Consider the following 16909-nt stretch of genomic DNA (forward strand, 5'->3'; position numbering starts at 1 on the left):
TTTTGCAACAATACAGATATTTCTCTCCCTCTGTTCCCATGAAGCTCAAAGTCCTGTTTTAGAATCGCAGGTGCTACCATATACAGGTACATCTAAAAAAAAAATTGAATATTGCTTTAAAGGGTAATATTTTTTGCCAGTCATCTCAGAAAGTGAAACTCATATATTATATAGAATCATTACACATTAGGGATGCACCGATATGAAAATGTGGGCCGATATCGATAAACTCCACAATCCTGGCTGTGATGCATCACTGTCACTTTAACATGGCCGAACAAAAACTGCATGACCAACGCCTTCTTCACCTCCCTCTCTTTAAACACAGGTATAAAGGGCAAATAGATGGACATAAAAACACTGGTTGTTAATATCGGCACAGTTTTAATTATCAGGCCAATACCGATATGTTAAAAAAAATTACCAACATTGGCCGATATTGATGTTAATGCCGATATATTATGCATCCCTCTTACACATAAAGGGATATATTCAAAGCCTTTCTTTCTTGTTATGTTGATGAATATGGCTTACAGATAATGAAAACCCAAAACACACCCTAATCAGCTAATTAACTCAAAACGCATGCAAATGATTCCAGGGCCTTTAAACTGTCTCTCACTGGGTCAGTAGGCGACACAGTCATGGGGAAGACGAGTGATTTGACAGATGACCAGAAGACAGTCATCGACAACCTTCGCAGGGAACATAAGCCACAAAAGGACAGTGCTGAAGAAGCTGGTCATTCAAAGACTTCTGTATCCAAGCATATTAACAGAAAATTGAGTGAAAGGAAGAAGTGTTCGTCAGCGCAATTTACAGTAATGGCCTGTTAGTTGTCAAAATTACGGTGAAATTAGACTGTTACGCTCATTTTTAATCAGCGTAACGGTCTAATTAACGGCTCATTGGCTGACATCAGAGCTTCCTTTATGCGGAGTGCCCAAACTATCGCACTTCGTCCAGCAGCAGCGCGCAGACACTCCCGTCTCCTCCCTGCAGCCGCACACCTGCCCGAAATAATGAGCTGCTGCTGGACGTTTTAAAGTCTGCTAACATGTGGAAAACCACCAGAAGACCCTCTTTATAGACAACATAGACACAAAAGCGTTGTTCAGAGTAACTTTCCTAGGCAGACAGCCAAGAATAACCAAATAGTGAACTACATGGTTAGCCTAGCAACATGTTAAGCTAATAGTACGAAGCGGATGTTTGAGAGCAACATAAAAAAGCTCAGTAAAGCTCCATAATCTGCATCAGTGAAGTTGTAAACCTCCCGGACAATATAAGCTAACGCTAGCTGTCATTAGCTTGACCGACAGCCCAATTACGGTTCTGTTTTGTATGATCTGCAACGCCGACGGGGCAGGGAAGGCGCGTTCAGCTCAGCTCTTCTACATCGGGACAGCGGCAGGACCGGGTGAATACGTCTTGTCACGCTAAACTTTTTTGACTCCATCATGATTCACTGAAATCGGGAACATTTCCAGGTACAGGTCATCCAAAACGGGGACTGTCCCCAGAAATCGGGGACGTCTGGTCCACGCTACGTTACTATGACAAAAGATCCTGGTGAGTACCTTGGAGTGCTTCAAAAGCACATAGTCCATGTCATGTCCCTTTTATGTTGCCGATTCATTTTCTACGCCTTGTAAAGCCCTGCTGGTAAAAAAAAAAAAAAAAAAAAATAGCCATTATTTGATATACAGACGTATTTGACTATCCGATTCAACATCTGCACTGGACTCTTTTCAGAAGAAACGGATGCATTTCAGCTGTTTCCTCTGCTTCTCAGTTTTATGTAATTTTCTGTTTATGCAATTTGCAACACACTCTGTGGCAAAATGTTTCCGCTTTTCTTACAGATCCAAGCTTGAAGGTTCCCGTGTTCTCTGAGGCATTTATACGTTTAAGGAGTTTACCAGAGAAACCTGGGGATGGTAGGATTTGCCCTTAGGGATGTGCGCTGTTTGAAATGAAACAGAGGGTTGTGTGTTGTGTTTTAATTTCATACCGTGCTGCTCTACATTTTCAGTGTTATTTCAGGAGCATTATCGCCTTTATGTCTGACGTTACAGTTGCATGTCAAAGAAGCAACAACAAAAATTGTATAAGTGTTAGAAATAAAATGATGAAAATGTTAAGAAATGGCAATTATGATGTCACTATGAAACAAAAATCCACATTCATCATCCCTATATAGCTGCTGCTTAGTGGTGTACATGCCACGGTGACAGCCGGTCAGGTAGACATCGAATTCAAAATGCACCTTTAAAAAGCTTCACAGTTTCCTTTTGTATCCCAGCATCCACCACGGTCCAGTGTGGGGACAATTTTGAGGTGTGCCTTTCTGGATGAGAGCGTTTACTCCATCTCTAAAAGCATCAACAGGAGCTACCGCGATCTTTTTTGCTTAAACTCAGAACAGAAGCAGAGAGCCATGTAAATAGCACCTCCCAAGCCCAGAGTGCTACAGTGATTGCAAGAAGGTTGGATCGATGGGTAGAGAGGATGAGGTCCTAGACCAGGCAGGAAACCAGCATGGTCATTACTATTTGAAATCACAAACGCCACAGAGCACGAGTCCCACATCACTGATATAATATGATGTGCTCTCACATGCTCCACCCAGGACCTTTTATGCTACCAAAATGATCATAAACCACCTGAACATCTCTATAGATGTTTTTATGTATGCTCAAAACAATCAGGAAACGCTCACAGTCAGTCACATGCAACGGAGCGCCCAGTGTGTAAATATGCATCAGGAGACCTTACCAACACCCTGCTAAAATTTTTTATAAAGTAGGATGGTCCCTTAGCGTCCTTTTCTTAGCAATACCTGCATTTAAGTGACTGGACTGGTAAGTTCAGCTACTCCACAACATAGTAAAAACATGTTTGGACAACATTAAACTGAACCTTGACACACTTGAGCAATAAACACCTTTAAATGTCACGGCAGAGTGAATGGAAAAGCTGGCAGCCACTAAGACATGTTGCTCAGGCATCACCAGTCGCACGACGAATCACTGCACGTCTGTACGTCGCTGAATTAACATGCAGATTTTCGTCGGGCTCTGTGAAGGTTAACATTTCACTCATTATAAAAGCACAGCCATTTTGAGCAATATACAATAGTTTTGTATTTTTTATTCCTGTTGGTGTCATTATATTGAACAAGAAAAAAAAAAACAATAAATTGGTGGTTTTGGCATTTCTTTTTTAGTACTTTATCAATAAGCATGCATATTTTTCATTTATCAAAACAAAAACAGGGTTAGGTTTTACATCCCTCAACATTATTAATGTGCATTCCAGGAACACTGATGTAAATGAACGGACGTGCTGGCTCTTGATGAAAGCCATATGCCCAAAGTGCACAAACGATCCCACCCAGCACAATCACAAGACGAATGCAGACTGCAGGGTGGACTGTTAAAATATAACCCAGCTATGAAACATATGACATAAAACATGAGGAATGAATCTTGTTTGACTTTATGACGCTCCAGCAATAATGAAAATCAGACAACAAGCAGAGAAGGGGGGGGGGGGAAGAAACAGAACCAGCATAGTGGAGGAATAAACAAAAGCTTCAGATGAGAGATGTGTGTAGGAGACGGACATGAAAGCTGCTCCGAGTGAAAAGAAGCATTACAAGACAGAAATACCACTCACTCCAGGGCACACAGCAGTCCAAGGCAAAGTCTTCTTCTCATTTTTGCCTTTTAAAGCAAGGTATTTCAGAGTAAACCTGGGAGCTGTCAAACTTGGCTAGTTTCTAGGCAGAACACCAGGGAGGCCCCAGAGAACAAGCTCTGAGGCATGAGTCATACAGACCCCATCTCGTATCTATCTGAAATTAAAAAACAAAAGTTCCTCCAAAAACAGGACAAGGAAAAAAAAAATCAAGTCTTAACTTTTCACATAAAGGAGATTTCCTAAATCTTTTAATAAACTACAACAGAAGAATCTGATTCTTTCAATAAAAACTAAAAAATACTGACATTTTTAAATTAAACTAAAAAGTCCACTGTGTAGCTTTAAACTTAAGAAAGTATAAGGTAAGGTAAGGTAAAGCAAATGTATCACAGCATCTAGAGCAACGGGAAAATTGATAACAGTGACTTCAGCGTAATGCTCCGTTACGCTAAAAGTTGTCAAAATTACGCAAAAAAAAAAAAAACAGACCGTTGCACTCATAAGAAAATGTGCGTAACGGTCAGTATGATGTGGAAAAGTATGCACGGATGTTAAAGAGCAACATAGAAAGGTTAGTAAAGCTGTTGAACGCGCATCAGCGCAGTTATAAACTTCCCAAACAACAACAGCTAAGCTAACTATGCCGTCGGGTATGGCGTCAAGATTCTGCCAGAAAGGCACAAGCGCAATAAATACTCATACGAAGAGTTTTATTTCATACAGATGCTTGAAAGCTACTCCTCACGTGCATTTTTACCGTTTTACCGTTTACCGAATAGAGTACCACGGGGCCCCAATATATCACACACGCGAGTGCTTCTCTTTATTGGTGCGCGTCTGGTTTGCTTGCCATAGCTAGTGCTAGCTTAAAGACGAGCTGCATGACTGCAGGATAAATCAATCGTTTATAGCCCTTTACACAGCCAAGAAAAAGGGCAACCAAAGTGATTTAAATTTAAAAACCATTAAAAAAACAAACAGTGATAAACAAAATTAAGCCTACAATATGCAATAAAGATTAATAATCAGGAATAGCATCTCAGGCAATTGTTATTAAATGGGTTAGGTTTAGGGTTAATGAACAAATGAGTTTTGAGATCTTATTAAAAAAGACTTAGATCAGCGGTGGAGGGTAGATCCAGAGGAAGCTGGTCCCAGAGACTGTATGCTGCTCCTGAAAAAGCCAGATCACGCAAGTGTTTGGACCTGGTCCTTCGTATATCTAATAAAAACGGCTTTAAAGACCTCAAAGACCTACCAGGCACACAAAAAGCTTTGTAGTTCTGGTAAAGAAGACGTGGCCAGGCCATTAAGTGCTTTTCTAACGAACAATAAAAGTTTAAATTTATTCTAAAACGGACAGGAAGCTAATGTCAGAAGATGGGCAGCTGCATGTTGGACAAGCTGAAGGTGATCGAGGGATGACAGAGAGACTGAAATAACTGAAATACTCAACTGTGGAGTTGATAAAGGCATGAATGGCTTTCTCCAGGTCAGGATGATTTTAACTTTGGCCAGAAGACATAAATGATCAAAGCTTGATTTTACAATGGATTAAGAAAAACAAGTACTGGGAAAAAGGTAAGTGACGTGTACACTGTACAATTTATGCCTACAATATTAAAAAACAAACACATTTTCTTTAATTAAAAAAATGCCATTGTAATTGTTGTGTTGATTGTTGAAGTTCTGTTTTTTTATTAAAATAAAAGAACAGTCAGTTGGAAGTTAAACAGATACCGCAGATGCTAAATAGATGCTACATACCAGTCTGATTCTAGCCAGGGGCAATAGTCACCACATGATCTGCTCCCCCCCCCCCCCCCATGGCTGCTGTGACATTGTGCTTTGATTGCGCTTGGATTTATGGCCGTCTGTTCATACCAGCCGTGCTTCTTTGAGACTTTACCTTGTTGCTGTCAAGCTACAAGGTAATCTTTGCAGCTGATGTTGGAATAATATTTACAATATGAGAGATGGCATTTAATTTCCCTTTGGGATTAATAAAGTATTTTAGAATTGAATTTACAATAAAAAAAATTGTATGATACTGAATTCATAAATCAAGAAAGTACACCCCGTTTCAAAACCCAAATCGTATCAGGCAGAGGCGGATTTAGCATATTTAGCAACCCACCCATCACTCCGCTAACAGTGCCCCTGCATTATTTATGCATGTTTGATTGTAAATTGTAAGTAATTTATTTCAAATGAATAACAACAAAAAGTGACACAATGTACCACCGACTTCTGCTCCCCCCCTTTCCACTGACTGAAACGGCCTATTCCATCTCGTCGCATGAAATCCCGGTAATGTCGTGTGCCACTTGAGCGAGCGGTGGTGATGGATCAGAAACGAGGAGGCTGAAACGAAGCTGTCAAATCTGGAGCTGAAAAGTCAAAACTCATAGATAAAAGAAACAAACAAAACATTTATGTACCATATCGAAATTGGTTGAAGCCCAGATGTTTTCTGAACAGCCCCAGATCTCACGAAAGAAGACATTTAGATGTTTGTTAAAAGGATGCTTTAAGCCTCAAAATGTCAGATTTGTTTCTATTGTATCTCATATAATCACTACCTGCTCCACCATAAACTGACAATGAGGAAAAATTGGTGAACAGGGCTCCAATAGGGGACCTGGAATATTTCAGATCTGCCCTGAAGACGTGAGGTGGAGGTTCATCTAATAAGCATCAACGGGGACTCATCATCTGGCTATGATGGAGAACAGTAGAAACCCTCTCTGGGAGCTTCTAGCTGGATTTGCATCATGATGTGAAAAATATCTGCTCCTTAGATGCATATTAGCAAGCTAAATTGATTGAACGTAAAGTTTGTTGAATGTAGCTCCGTATCCACTGGTTGACTGAAATTCGAAACATGTATTCCTAACTTAGCTCAATACTAGACAAGGCCCTTCAGATCAGCACGTTCCCTCTCATTCCTGCAGCCGGTCCAATTTTACTGCTCTAATTCTGCACATACAAATGGTTTTAAAAAATACTCACCTGTACACTGTGACTTCTCCTGCATTGTCTACATTTAAATTGTTTACTGTTAAATCACTGCTGCACCTTATACTGTAATTTAATTTTTTACTGCAATTTACAAGCTGTATGCAACGAAATTTCGTTCTGCACGCACTCTGTGCATACAAAATGACAAATAAAGTTGTCTAAGTCTAAGTTACTTGCAGACATAAAAAGTGTTGCCCAATAAACCAGTAGGGCTGGACGATTATTCAATAACGATATATATCGATCGACAGACATATTTCTATATGTAAAAAAAAAAAAAAAAAAAAGTTCAATAGAATAACAATTTTCCTTTCTTTTTCATTCTAGCCATGTAGGTTAATATAAGTCATTACATCCTCCCAACCAATCACAACGCAGACCCAGGAACACTCCGTCACCAAGCTCCGCCCCCTTCAAAGAGTTCAGAGAGCACACAATATTTTTTTTATTTTTTTTGTAGTTTTTTAGTTGTTTGAATAAAGGGTTGAGTTTGAATTCAGTGTATGCGTGTTCTGTATTTAAAAATAGGTCGCTAAGTAACTGCATTATGTTTGGTCTAGCAATATAAGAATAGGACGTGGGTCAGTATTCCTTTTGAAAACATGTGTTGTATTTAGCTAATTATAATAGATTCATTCAAGACAGAGTTTAGTGCACCAATTTGAGTTAAAGATCTCGGAGCGATTCCATTTACTATGAAATTAAAGAAAATGTAAGTGGGGGGGTCAGACAAAATCAGTCCAGGGGCCACAAATGACTCACAGGCCGCACTTTGGACATGGCTGGCCTATGGCATTGATTGTACTTAATATTTATAAATATTTATGCTATTTTCACATTAAGAAAATACATTTTTTCTTTGCTGTTCATGTGATGTTATTTTGTCGTATTTATCCACCACATCATAAAGGCCTATGAAAATATTGTTTGACATTAAACCAGTTTGTGGCACAAAGACATTGTTTGGGAACCACTAATCTACAGGATGTTTTGAAATGACTTAAAAGGGAAATAATCGATGCGGTGAAAGTGGCCTAGTCAATGTCCAGACCACAGCCCACTGAGACAGAACCTTGAGAGAGTTTTACATACACTAAATCCCACCAGCCTCAAGAAAATAACGTATTGTTGTAGAAAACTAGATTAAAATTCCTCCATAACGATGAAAGAGATAAATAAACTCAAACATAAGAAGTACTTCAGGTTATTGGCGCTTGAGGAGGTTCGACAAGCTACTGAACTCAGAGAACCTTTAGTGTATCAAGCACTTTCCGCATGTTTTATTTATATTTTTTGGTACAATTTCACTTCCTCTTTGTTTAATTAGTGTTGAATACTTGCTATTATACTTAATACTTTTAGAACCAGGTGAAGATCAGTTCGTTATAATTACTAGGAATATTTGTGCTAAATCCAAGCATTGAAAGAGGATGTAGTCTCTTGCTTCCATGATTTCATGGTGAAAAACTTTTCTTTTAGAGCAGGAAAGAGCCTCGTTTGTTCTGAAAGCCCCACCAAAGGTTTTCCTAACCCAAAACCATTAAATGCAAGTACACATCAAAGGCAAGCTGCTAAATAGTCCACCATGTATTAACTGGCACTTGCTGGCGGGTTGTTTGTTATGATTTCTACGGCACGATCAGATTTGCCACTGAGGTCAGAGCTGCCCTGGTCGAGGCCTTCTGGGTTTTCACAGCACTTCCTGTTTCACTCTCCCGTCTTTTCCAGCCTGGATTTCTGCTCCACTCGACTGCAACCTTTGGCCCTGACAGAGCCGACTCAAACGCTCCATGTCCCTGCCCACTGAACACGCATTACTTCACTCACAGCTTCCTGATCCTCAAAACAAGTGTGCAGGGCGAGGCTGCGCAGTGCATCGTCCGGTTAGCCCTGACTAACTGTTTGATTGCAGAGCTAAGATAAAATCAGCATGGCATTTTGGAAGGCATCTAATGCATTTAAAAAAATAAAATAAAAAAATAAAAAATAAAACATCCTGGTTTACAGAAACACGTTTGCACCAAGAAAAAAGGGGCAGCGCATTTTCATAATGAGCATTTCTTTTTTCTGCAGAAAGCGAGAAAATCTGTTCCTCCCAAGTAAGTTCACGTCTTGTGAACTCACTTGTGATGTTGCTCTTTGGCAGAGCAAGTAATGCGATTACAGACGGGAGCCGTCGGCCAAAGCGCACCGCGATAGGCTACTCTTAAACCTGTCTGCCAAGGACAGAGAGAGACCATCGCAGGAGCGGCCTTTCCAACAGAAATCAACAACGTAAATTGCCAGTTTTACGAGAGTTAGTCCAGAAGCGGCTCCGACTGCGACTGTGCCTCACTTCATGCTGCAGGTTTTATTGCAGCAATAACAACACTTGAGGAGCAACATCAAACCATTTACGATGACAATATGGCATACGGACATTAGCTCTTCATAAATGAGACGCTTGCTAAAGACAAACAATGAGGTGCTGCTTGGAAGGGTGCGATACAGAGAGGCCGTGGGTCCTGTGGAGGAAACCCGGTGAAACAGAAGCCCAGCCGCATCGTCCCACACTGGTGGGCACTTCCAGGTCATGACTCTCTGGTCCGGGGGCCGGGTTTCGAAGTTTCCTTTTAGGACCAAGGACTTTCCGTGGCGTGGCATCCTCTCAGCCGTAGCAGCCGAGGGAGTTGGAGACAAGGCCAAAGGGAGATAAGGGCTCCGCTTCTCGCTGCCCAAACACTCAGTCAAACTAAAAGTGAAACACTATCATGCAAATCTGCTCCACCAGCAGCGTAAGGCTGACTGAAATGAGTCAATGTTGATTGCAGGGAGATAGGCCAACACGTTTAGCTCTCTGTTATATAGTTTAAAGCTTATTTATAGTAGGCTGTCATATAACTTACAGAGGATCACACCAGCAAAAACAGAAAAGAGCTGAACACACACATTTATCCACTGTAGCAATGCCGCTCTCCAGAACTCAAACATGGGAAAAATAGACAGCATCTAGAGGAGGAAACCTGGCGTTCCTCAGGATGATCTGTGAAAAGGAGCAACAGTCACACTCAAACGAGACGACAGTAGAGGCAATGTCCACATAATCAGCCACACTGGTGCTTAGCTCCACCCTGACTGTGTGCAAGAACAACACTGTTATTTGCTTATACTTAACTCACCCACAGCTTTATTTAAAATGAACATCCCAGACTGTTCATTTACCAGCCTCTGACGAAACACAACACATTAGACGAAATTCATTGGAGAGGAAAAATATCCAGCTCTTGTTAATTCTTAATATGACTAAAGGCTATTTAGTGGCTTGGAAATGATTATGTAATAAGAGACTAGTTGAGTCATCGCTAAAATCTTAGAAAACCACATAAGCCTAGATGAAAAAAGGAGCCAGTGGACATCAGAAAAACTTCCAATCTTGACTTAATAGGGCTCGTTTATCATTTATAGAAAACTATATTCACACATTTGAGATCTTCTTCTGGCTGCTTAGATTAGTAATTTTATTACTAATCTAAAATGTAAAGAGATTGAAACTAACAAATTAAAACCTAACTTATAAGAAGCAACGGGAAAATTGTGAATGATTCAGTATTTCTTCTCCCAGCTGTGCAGAAGAGATGCAGGATTAAGATGGTAAAGTGTGGCAGTTAAGTAGAAACATGGTGGGAAGCAGAGCAGAACAATACATCAAATTGTAGTTGTCTTTGCAACATGTTTGTATTCAAAAATGCAACCGTAAAGGAAAGCTTGGATGCAATAGTTGGCCACAAGGATGGACACTAACTGCCCTTAGAGCCGACACACCTTCGGTGGCTGAGATGCGGCAGCTCTTTGAGAAAGTTATAAAATTGAAAATAAATAAAAGTGTCGGAAAAATGTGGGTTAATCGTGATCTATATCATTATTGCAATTGTCAGTAACATTGTAGCAATAAAATGCTTTCCTGATCTAAAGCAGCCATAGAAGTTGGGTAAATGGATGGGTATATTCAGATGATGTGTAAAGTGGGTGACATGATAGTAAAAGTGTAAGTATATGGTGGATGGCAAGGGGATACAAAAGTGGGTAGAGAAGGTAGATTGATGGGTACATTTAAGGTAAATGAGTAAAAGAAACTGATGAGTGACTAAAGTTAGTGTCTAGAGGTGTAAAATGGGTTAGTAAAATAGGTGAATAGGTGGGTAAGACCAGCTGATTATTGGGTCAGCTCAGTTGTGTGAGTAAAATGAGTGCACAGGTGGAGAAAGGTAGAGAGACAGGCAAAGTGGATGGATAAAGTGGGTAAAGTCAGTAGATTGTTTTGTAAAATGGGTGGGGGGGGGGAAATCAGCTGGTTCGGGTGGGTAAAGTGGGTGACCAAATCAACTAAACTGGTAGGTAAAGTGGGTGACCAAATCAACTAAACTGGTAGGTAAAGTGGGTGACCAAATCAACTAATCTGGTAGGTAAAGTGGGTGACCAAATCAACTAATCTGGTAGGTAAAGTGGGTGACCAAATCAACTAAACTTGTAGGTAAAGTGGGTGACCAAATCAACTAAACTGGTAGGTAAAGTGGGTGACCAAATCAACTAATCTGGTAGGTAAAGTGGGTGACCAAATCAACTAATCTGGTAGGTAAAGTGGGTGACCAAATCAACTAATCTGGTAGGTAAAGTGGGTGACCAAATCAACTAAACTGGTAGGTAAAGTGGGTGACCAAATCAACTAAACTGGTAGGTAAAGTGGGTGACCAAATCAACTAAACTGGTAGGTAAAGTGGGTGACCAAATCAACTAATCTGGTAGGTAAAGTGGGTGACCAAATCAACTAATCTGGTAGGTAAAGTGGGTGACCAAATCAACTAAACTTGTAGGTAAAGTGGGTGACCAAATCAACTAAACTGGTAGGTAAAGTGGGTGACCAAATCAACTAATCTGGTAGGTAAAGTGGGTGACCAAATCAACTAAACTGGTAGGTAAAGTGGGTGACCAAATCAACTAATCTGGTAGGTAAAGTGGGTGACCAAATCAACTAATCTGGTAGGTAAAGTGGGTGACCAAATCAACTAATCTGGTAGGTAAAGTGGGTGACCAAATCAACTAATCTGGTAGGTAAAGTGGGTGACCAAATCAACTAAACTTGTAGGTAAAGTGGGTGACCAAATCAACTAAACTGGTAGGTAAAGTGGGTGACCAAATCAACTAATCTGGTAGGTAAAGTGGGTGACCAAATCAACTAATCTGGTAGGTAAAGTGGGTGACCAAATCAACTAATCTGGTAGGTAAAGTGGGTGACCAAATCAACTAAACTGGTAGGTAAAGTGGGTGACCAAATCAACTAAACTGGTAGGTAAAGTGGGTGACCAAATCAACTAAACTGGTAGGTAAAGTGGGTGACCAAATCAACTAAACTGGTAGGTAAAGTGGGTGACCAAATCAACTAATCTGGTAGGTAAAGTGGGTGACCAAATCAACTAATCTGGTAGGTAAAGTGGGTGACCAAATCAACTAAACTGGTAGGTATAGTGGGTGACCAAATCAGCTGAAAGGATCTGTGAAGTGAATGGATTCGTCATCTGAACCGGTGGGTAAAGTGGGCAGGTGGGTAGTCAAAGTAAGTACTGGTTTATATCAAAACTTATATCCCAATATATTTCTTAATTTCTGTAGATATGATATAATTATCAATAAAGCCTCAGAAAGACAGCAAAAAATGCCCACAATAGATGCCTGCACAAACTTGTGACAATTATTTTGCCATGTTTGTAAAACTCCTAAAATATAACATTTTAGAAATGTCATATTGACTACAATGTATATTGAAATATTGGAAATGTCATATCACCTTTACTGAATAAAGTTATATTGAAATATATATTGATATTGAATTATTGTCCACCCCCACCTACTGTACATTATCATCAGTTTTAATTTAAGTCTATCTTGTGTGAAGGTAAACTAAGATTTACCATTGCCATAAAAAGGATAGTATTAAAGTATTTATTTGCATGATCTTAAGATTTGACATCCAATTTTCATGTTCAAGAATGACCTTCAAACAATTTGTTCATGACTATTAAGTTAAAGTTTGGAATTTATTCTTTATAAAATATATTGCTAAAGGGTTTGTTCATCTATTGATGTTTCAAGGACAAAACTAAAACACAGCACAGCCATAATTTCGTCAGTCTGAGGTATTAAACGGCCAGTTCAAAGAACAACAATCAGTATCGTCAACTTTATTTATAAAGCGCTTTACCACCAGCTACAGCTGAGAAAGTGCTGAACATTAAAAACAATAAAATGATACCAACAGATAAAATGGAAAAACTCAGCACACGATAATAAATTTGCCACAAAAACACAATAAAACAATGCAAATACAGATAAAAACTATACCAGTAAAAATTTTGTAAAATCAAATCTCAGTTGGTTTGAAGGTCAGTGAGTAAAAGTCTGTTTTTTTTTTAAACAAGAAATAAAGGCGTCATAATGTAAGCAAACAATGTAATACATTGTTTTTGACATTTGTAGAGAAACTCTCTCAGCCTTGGCAACAACACTGACGCAGAGAGAATTTAATGTCAGCACATAAGATGAACATCAGTTCCTTCCTGAAACTTTAACTGATTTTGCAATAGTCCTACTGGGAGGCCATGACCAGAACTTCCTATCCAGTGACATTCTCATCAACTAACACAAACCTGATGAATTAGAAGAAGAGACATATAAAGCCAATTTCTTTGGATTCGATAAAAAAACAAACAAAAAAAAAAAAACAAGAGTAGATATTATAGCCACGGTCCCATAAAGCAGGGAACACAAGACATGGCATGTCCTCCTGAAATGAGACACCATGCAAAGTACTCCAAAACTACTGTGCAGCAATATGAGCTCATCTGCCTATGACTGAAAATCTAAATCTGCCATTGCACTCAATGTGGGTTTCTCTGAGAATAAAAAAAAAAAATGGCTGCAAGAATGAAGGTAATGTGTTCACAACAGTTATAGCCAGTAAAAATAAAATAAAAACATTGCCGGGATGACAGGTCACTGCTAACACGCTGAATATTTCAGGCCTTTAAAAACTGCTGCCAATAACTAAATCTGAAATGTAAGTTATGTCATAAGAAATATATAAGCAGGCATGTCATTTGAGAATGCAGAGAGTATGAAAACAGCAGGTATTTTTGGAGGCTAGGGTGATGCAGAAAGAGCAACAGCTGCCCCGGGCTAAGCTGCACATTTCCTAATCAAGTTACAACAGGAGCAACAATGGATCATCTGCTGAAGGGATGATTGTTAGCAAAAGTAATTTTAAGAGAATGACTCATGATGTGAAGGTAGGTCAGAAATATACAGATATCACATAAAGGTGATACCTTTAACTTTTTTTAACCATCTGCTATTTGAGGAGCTCTAAAAGCTCCTCAAATGTCTGTTGCAGCATTCAAACCAAGGCTAAATAAAACTTAAATCTGGTCAAATTGGGTATTATCCATGAGCTTATACCAAGAAAAATGTTTTCCATATGAAGATTTCTGTCATTATGAATTAAGTTATAATCCATTCCAATCAATTTGTCCCAAAATCTCTACAACCTCAGATATGTAAAAGTTTATTGGGAGCTAGCTAGCTCCTTTATAACTCTTTTGCTTAATGGATACATGCTGTCTTTAAGGCAAAAATAATAATAAAAAAGAAAATGATTGCTCCTTTAAAATAAACAAAACAAGCGCAAACATCCAATGTCTAACTTATTAAAAAAATTTTGTAGACAAATGCTGGGATATGGGCTTCTTAATCGGGCTTTGCTTGTTTGGCTTTTAGTTTCTTATTACCGCCACCACCTGGACTGGAGGTGTAGTGCAACTTTCTTAACAACTTCTCTATATATACTTAGGGCTCCACAATTAATCACATTTTCAATACAATCACGATTTAAAAAAAAAAAAAAAAAAAAAAAAAAAAAAAAAAAAAATTCCAAATCGCAAGATCCAAGTCTGCAATTTTTTGCTAGGTAATAATTAGTGGATAAGACACGTCCTTTAGATGTCAGTAATATGTTTATACATACAGAAGGGAAGAGAGTTGCAGCAGTGAGATAATGTCATTTTATTAATTGTTTTAGAGTTTATATAATCATACTGTGTTTACCAGAAACCCCCAGGAATCTCACCGTAGAATTAAGTAGCGGTCAAACTGTTTAATATATAAAACTTGTTTGTTGGTTGCACTTTATGTTCAACAAGGATTGATGTCCAGCTCACAAAGCTATTCTCTTGAATAAGAATATTCTGATTAATAAAAACAGTTACATTTATTGTTTTAAATAGTCCTTGTTTACAAGCATCTTTATCTACAGGCCATTTTTGTTCCTTGTGGTTCATGCAGCGAAAAGTCAAAATGAAAAATCACAATTATGGTTGAAATATATCGCAATTTTGATTTTTGGCAACAACAAAAAAAAAAAGAACGTACAGCCCCACTAGTTAGGCTGATTTAAATCCATTTTCCACGAACAGAGTAGTAGAAACAAAAAGGACACAAATTACCAGAGTTTCCATTTACTCAGGTAAAACATTTAAATCCCAGCTATTTGAACCCCAGGACTTTCAGTAGAAAACAGGCTTTAGACTGTCTTCAGACATTTTTTTTTTCTTAATCAAGTCTGATTGGAAGTTCAAACATAGGAAAGAATTTTCCATATTCATTAGTTTGGTCAACAGCTTCCACCATTTGCACCAACAGCTTGCATTTTGATGCACTTTCTTTGAGTTTAATAAAAATCAAATAGAGATTTGGGAAAGATGCACTGACGTGACGATATAGGGATATTCTGGAAATCCCTTTATTTTCTTTTAAATCTGTAACAAAGAACCTGTAGGACTTTTTTTTATGTTTTAGCCCTGAGAATAATAACTTTAAAAAAAAAATACTACTGGCAGGTCAGACCTGAAAGCAGACCGGAAATGGGGGTTCCCATGGGGAAAGCCTGCTTGGGCAGTGTGCCCAACAACCTCCATGAGTTTTAATGTTGCAGAAATTTGACAAATCCACACATGTTGCTCGAACTTTTTTTTTTTGCTGCATTAAAAAACAACAACAGAGCAGAAACGGATACAGCCAAATAAGCTCCGATTATTATTGCTCCTTATTGCAACGTCACCGGTCATGTGTGCAAGGGAGCTTATTTTTGGGAGGATCCTCTCCTGATAAATTAACTCTTTACAAGAAAATGGCAGAACAATGTTCTGCAAGTGCCGCTCAAAGTGAGTTTTATTCATTTTCACAGCAAAACCTGGCCAGCACCTTTAAGCTAAAGTCTGACAACAGCAGACAACACTGAAGGAGGCCAGATTAGATTTAAAAAAAGAGGTCGTATTTATAACTGTTAGTGTCCTGTCACAGAATAAACACTGACACGTCTAAATAAGACAACGCCTTGATCTGATCTGATAGAAACCGCTGCATCCGTGGAGAACAACAGATATATAGTTAAAACTCGTATTTATACGAGTAAAAAAAAAGAAAAAGAAAAAAAAAAGAAAGTGATCCCCAGCAAAAGTTTGATCTAAAACTCACGTTTCGTCGCATTGATGAGGTTCTTGCCATCTTTGTAGAGCTCTTTGATGAACCTGTTGGTTTTGTCCAGCTCCGCTTCTTGCGCCTTTATTTTCTCCCTAAAGCTGGGGCTGTCCAGATAACACTCGCTGAACTCCAGCGCTTGTAGCCCCATTTCTGTGACGGCTTCGTCTCCGGACAGACGCGGCGGAGGCGGCGGCGGCGGGGGAAGGGAGGGTAGAGGGGGTGAAACTGGCCAAAAGCTGCTGTAGCAGTGGGGAGAAAAGCGATTCCGATCACACCGCCGCTCTTTTCAGCTCAGAACGATGGACCATGGCTCCCTGAGGAAGCTAACCGATGCTAGCATTGTAACTTCTGACACGGCTGTATGGGTGTTGCTCCACTCCGCCGCTGTCACATAAAAAACCCACGGAGGGCCAAACAGGTAGGGCCGTTAAAAAGGGTGACGACAGCGCGCCTTTAAGTTGGGGGATTCATCGGAGTGAGGTCAAATGTGTCCTCCAAAAAGTAAACGTGTGCGGTGTCCAGTTTTCCCTTTGTCCATTAAAGGAACTCCACCTAGTAAAGTGACAGATTGAGAAAGTCTGACATCTGAGAGCGTGTAGAAAACTTACTAGGTGCG

The 16909-nt window shown here is 39.4% G+C and overlaps 1 protein-coding gene across 3 annotated transcripts in view; it reads right to left on the reverse strand.

Annotated features, from left to right (window-relative positions):
* Window positions 1–16909, reverse strand: part of arhgap10 (Rho GTPase activating protein 10) — a 113950-nt gene extending 97041 nt beyond the window's left edge. For 2 of the 3 annotated variants that reach the window (XM_012862900.3, XM_012862901.3), the window contains exon 1: window positions 16288–16909. In XM_012862900.3, coding sequence (XP_012718354.2) covers window positions 16288–16441 — 154 coding nt within the window. In that variant the 5' untranslated portion in view covers window positions 16442–16909. The remainder of the gene's footprint in view (window positions 1–16287) is intronic. The other variant, XM_036137535.1, reaches the window with a different exon arrangement.

This window comes from Fundulus heteroclitus, chromosome 5 (assembly GCF_011125445.2).
Source record: "Fundulus heteroclitus isolate FHET01 chromosome 5, MU-UCD_Fhet_4.1, whole genome shotgun sequence".
Taxonomy (NCBI): domain Eukaryota; kingdom Metazoa; phylum Chordata; class Actinopteri; order Cyprinodontiformes; family Fundulidae; genus Fundulus; species Fundulus heteroclitus.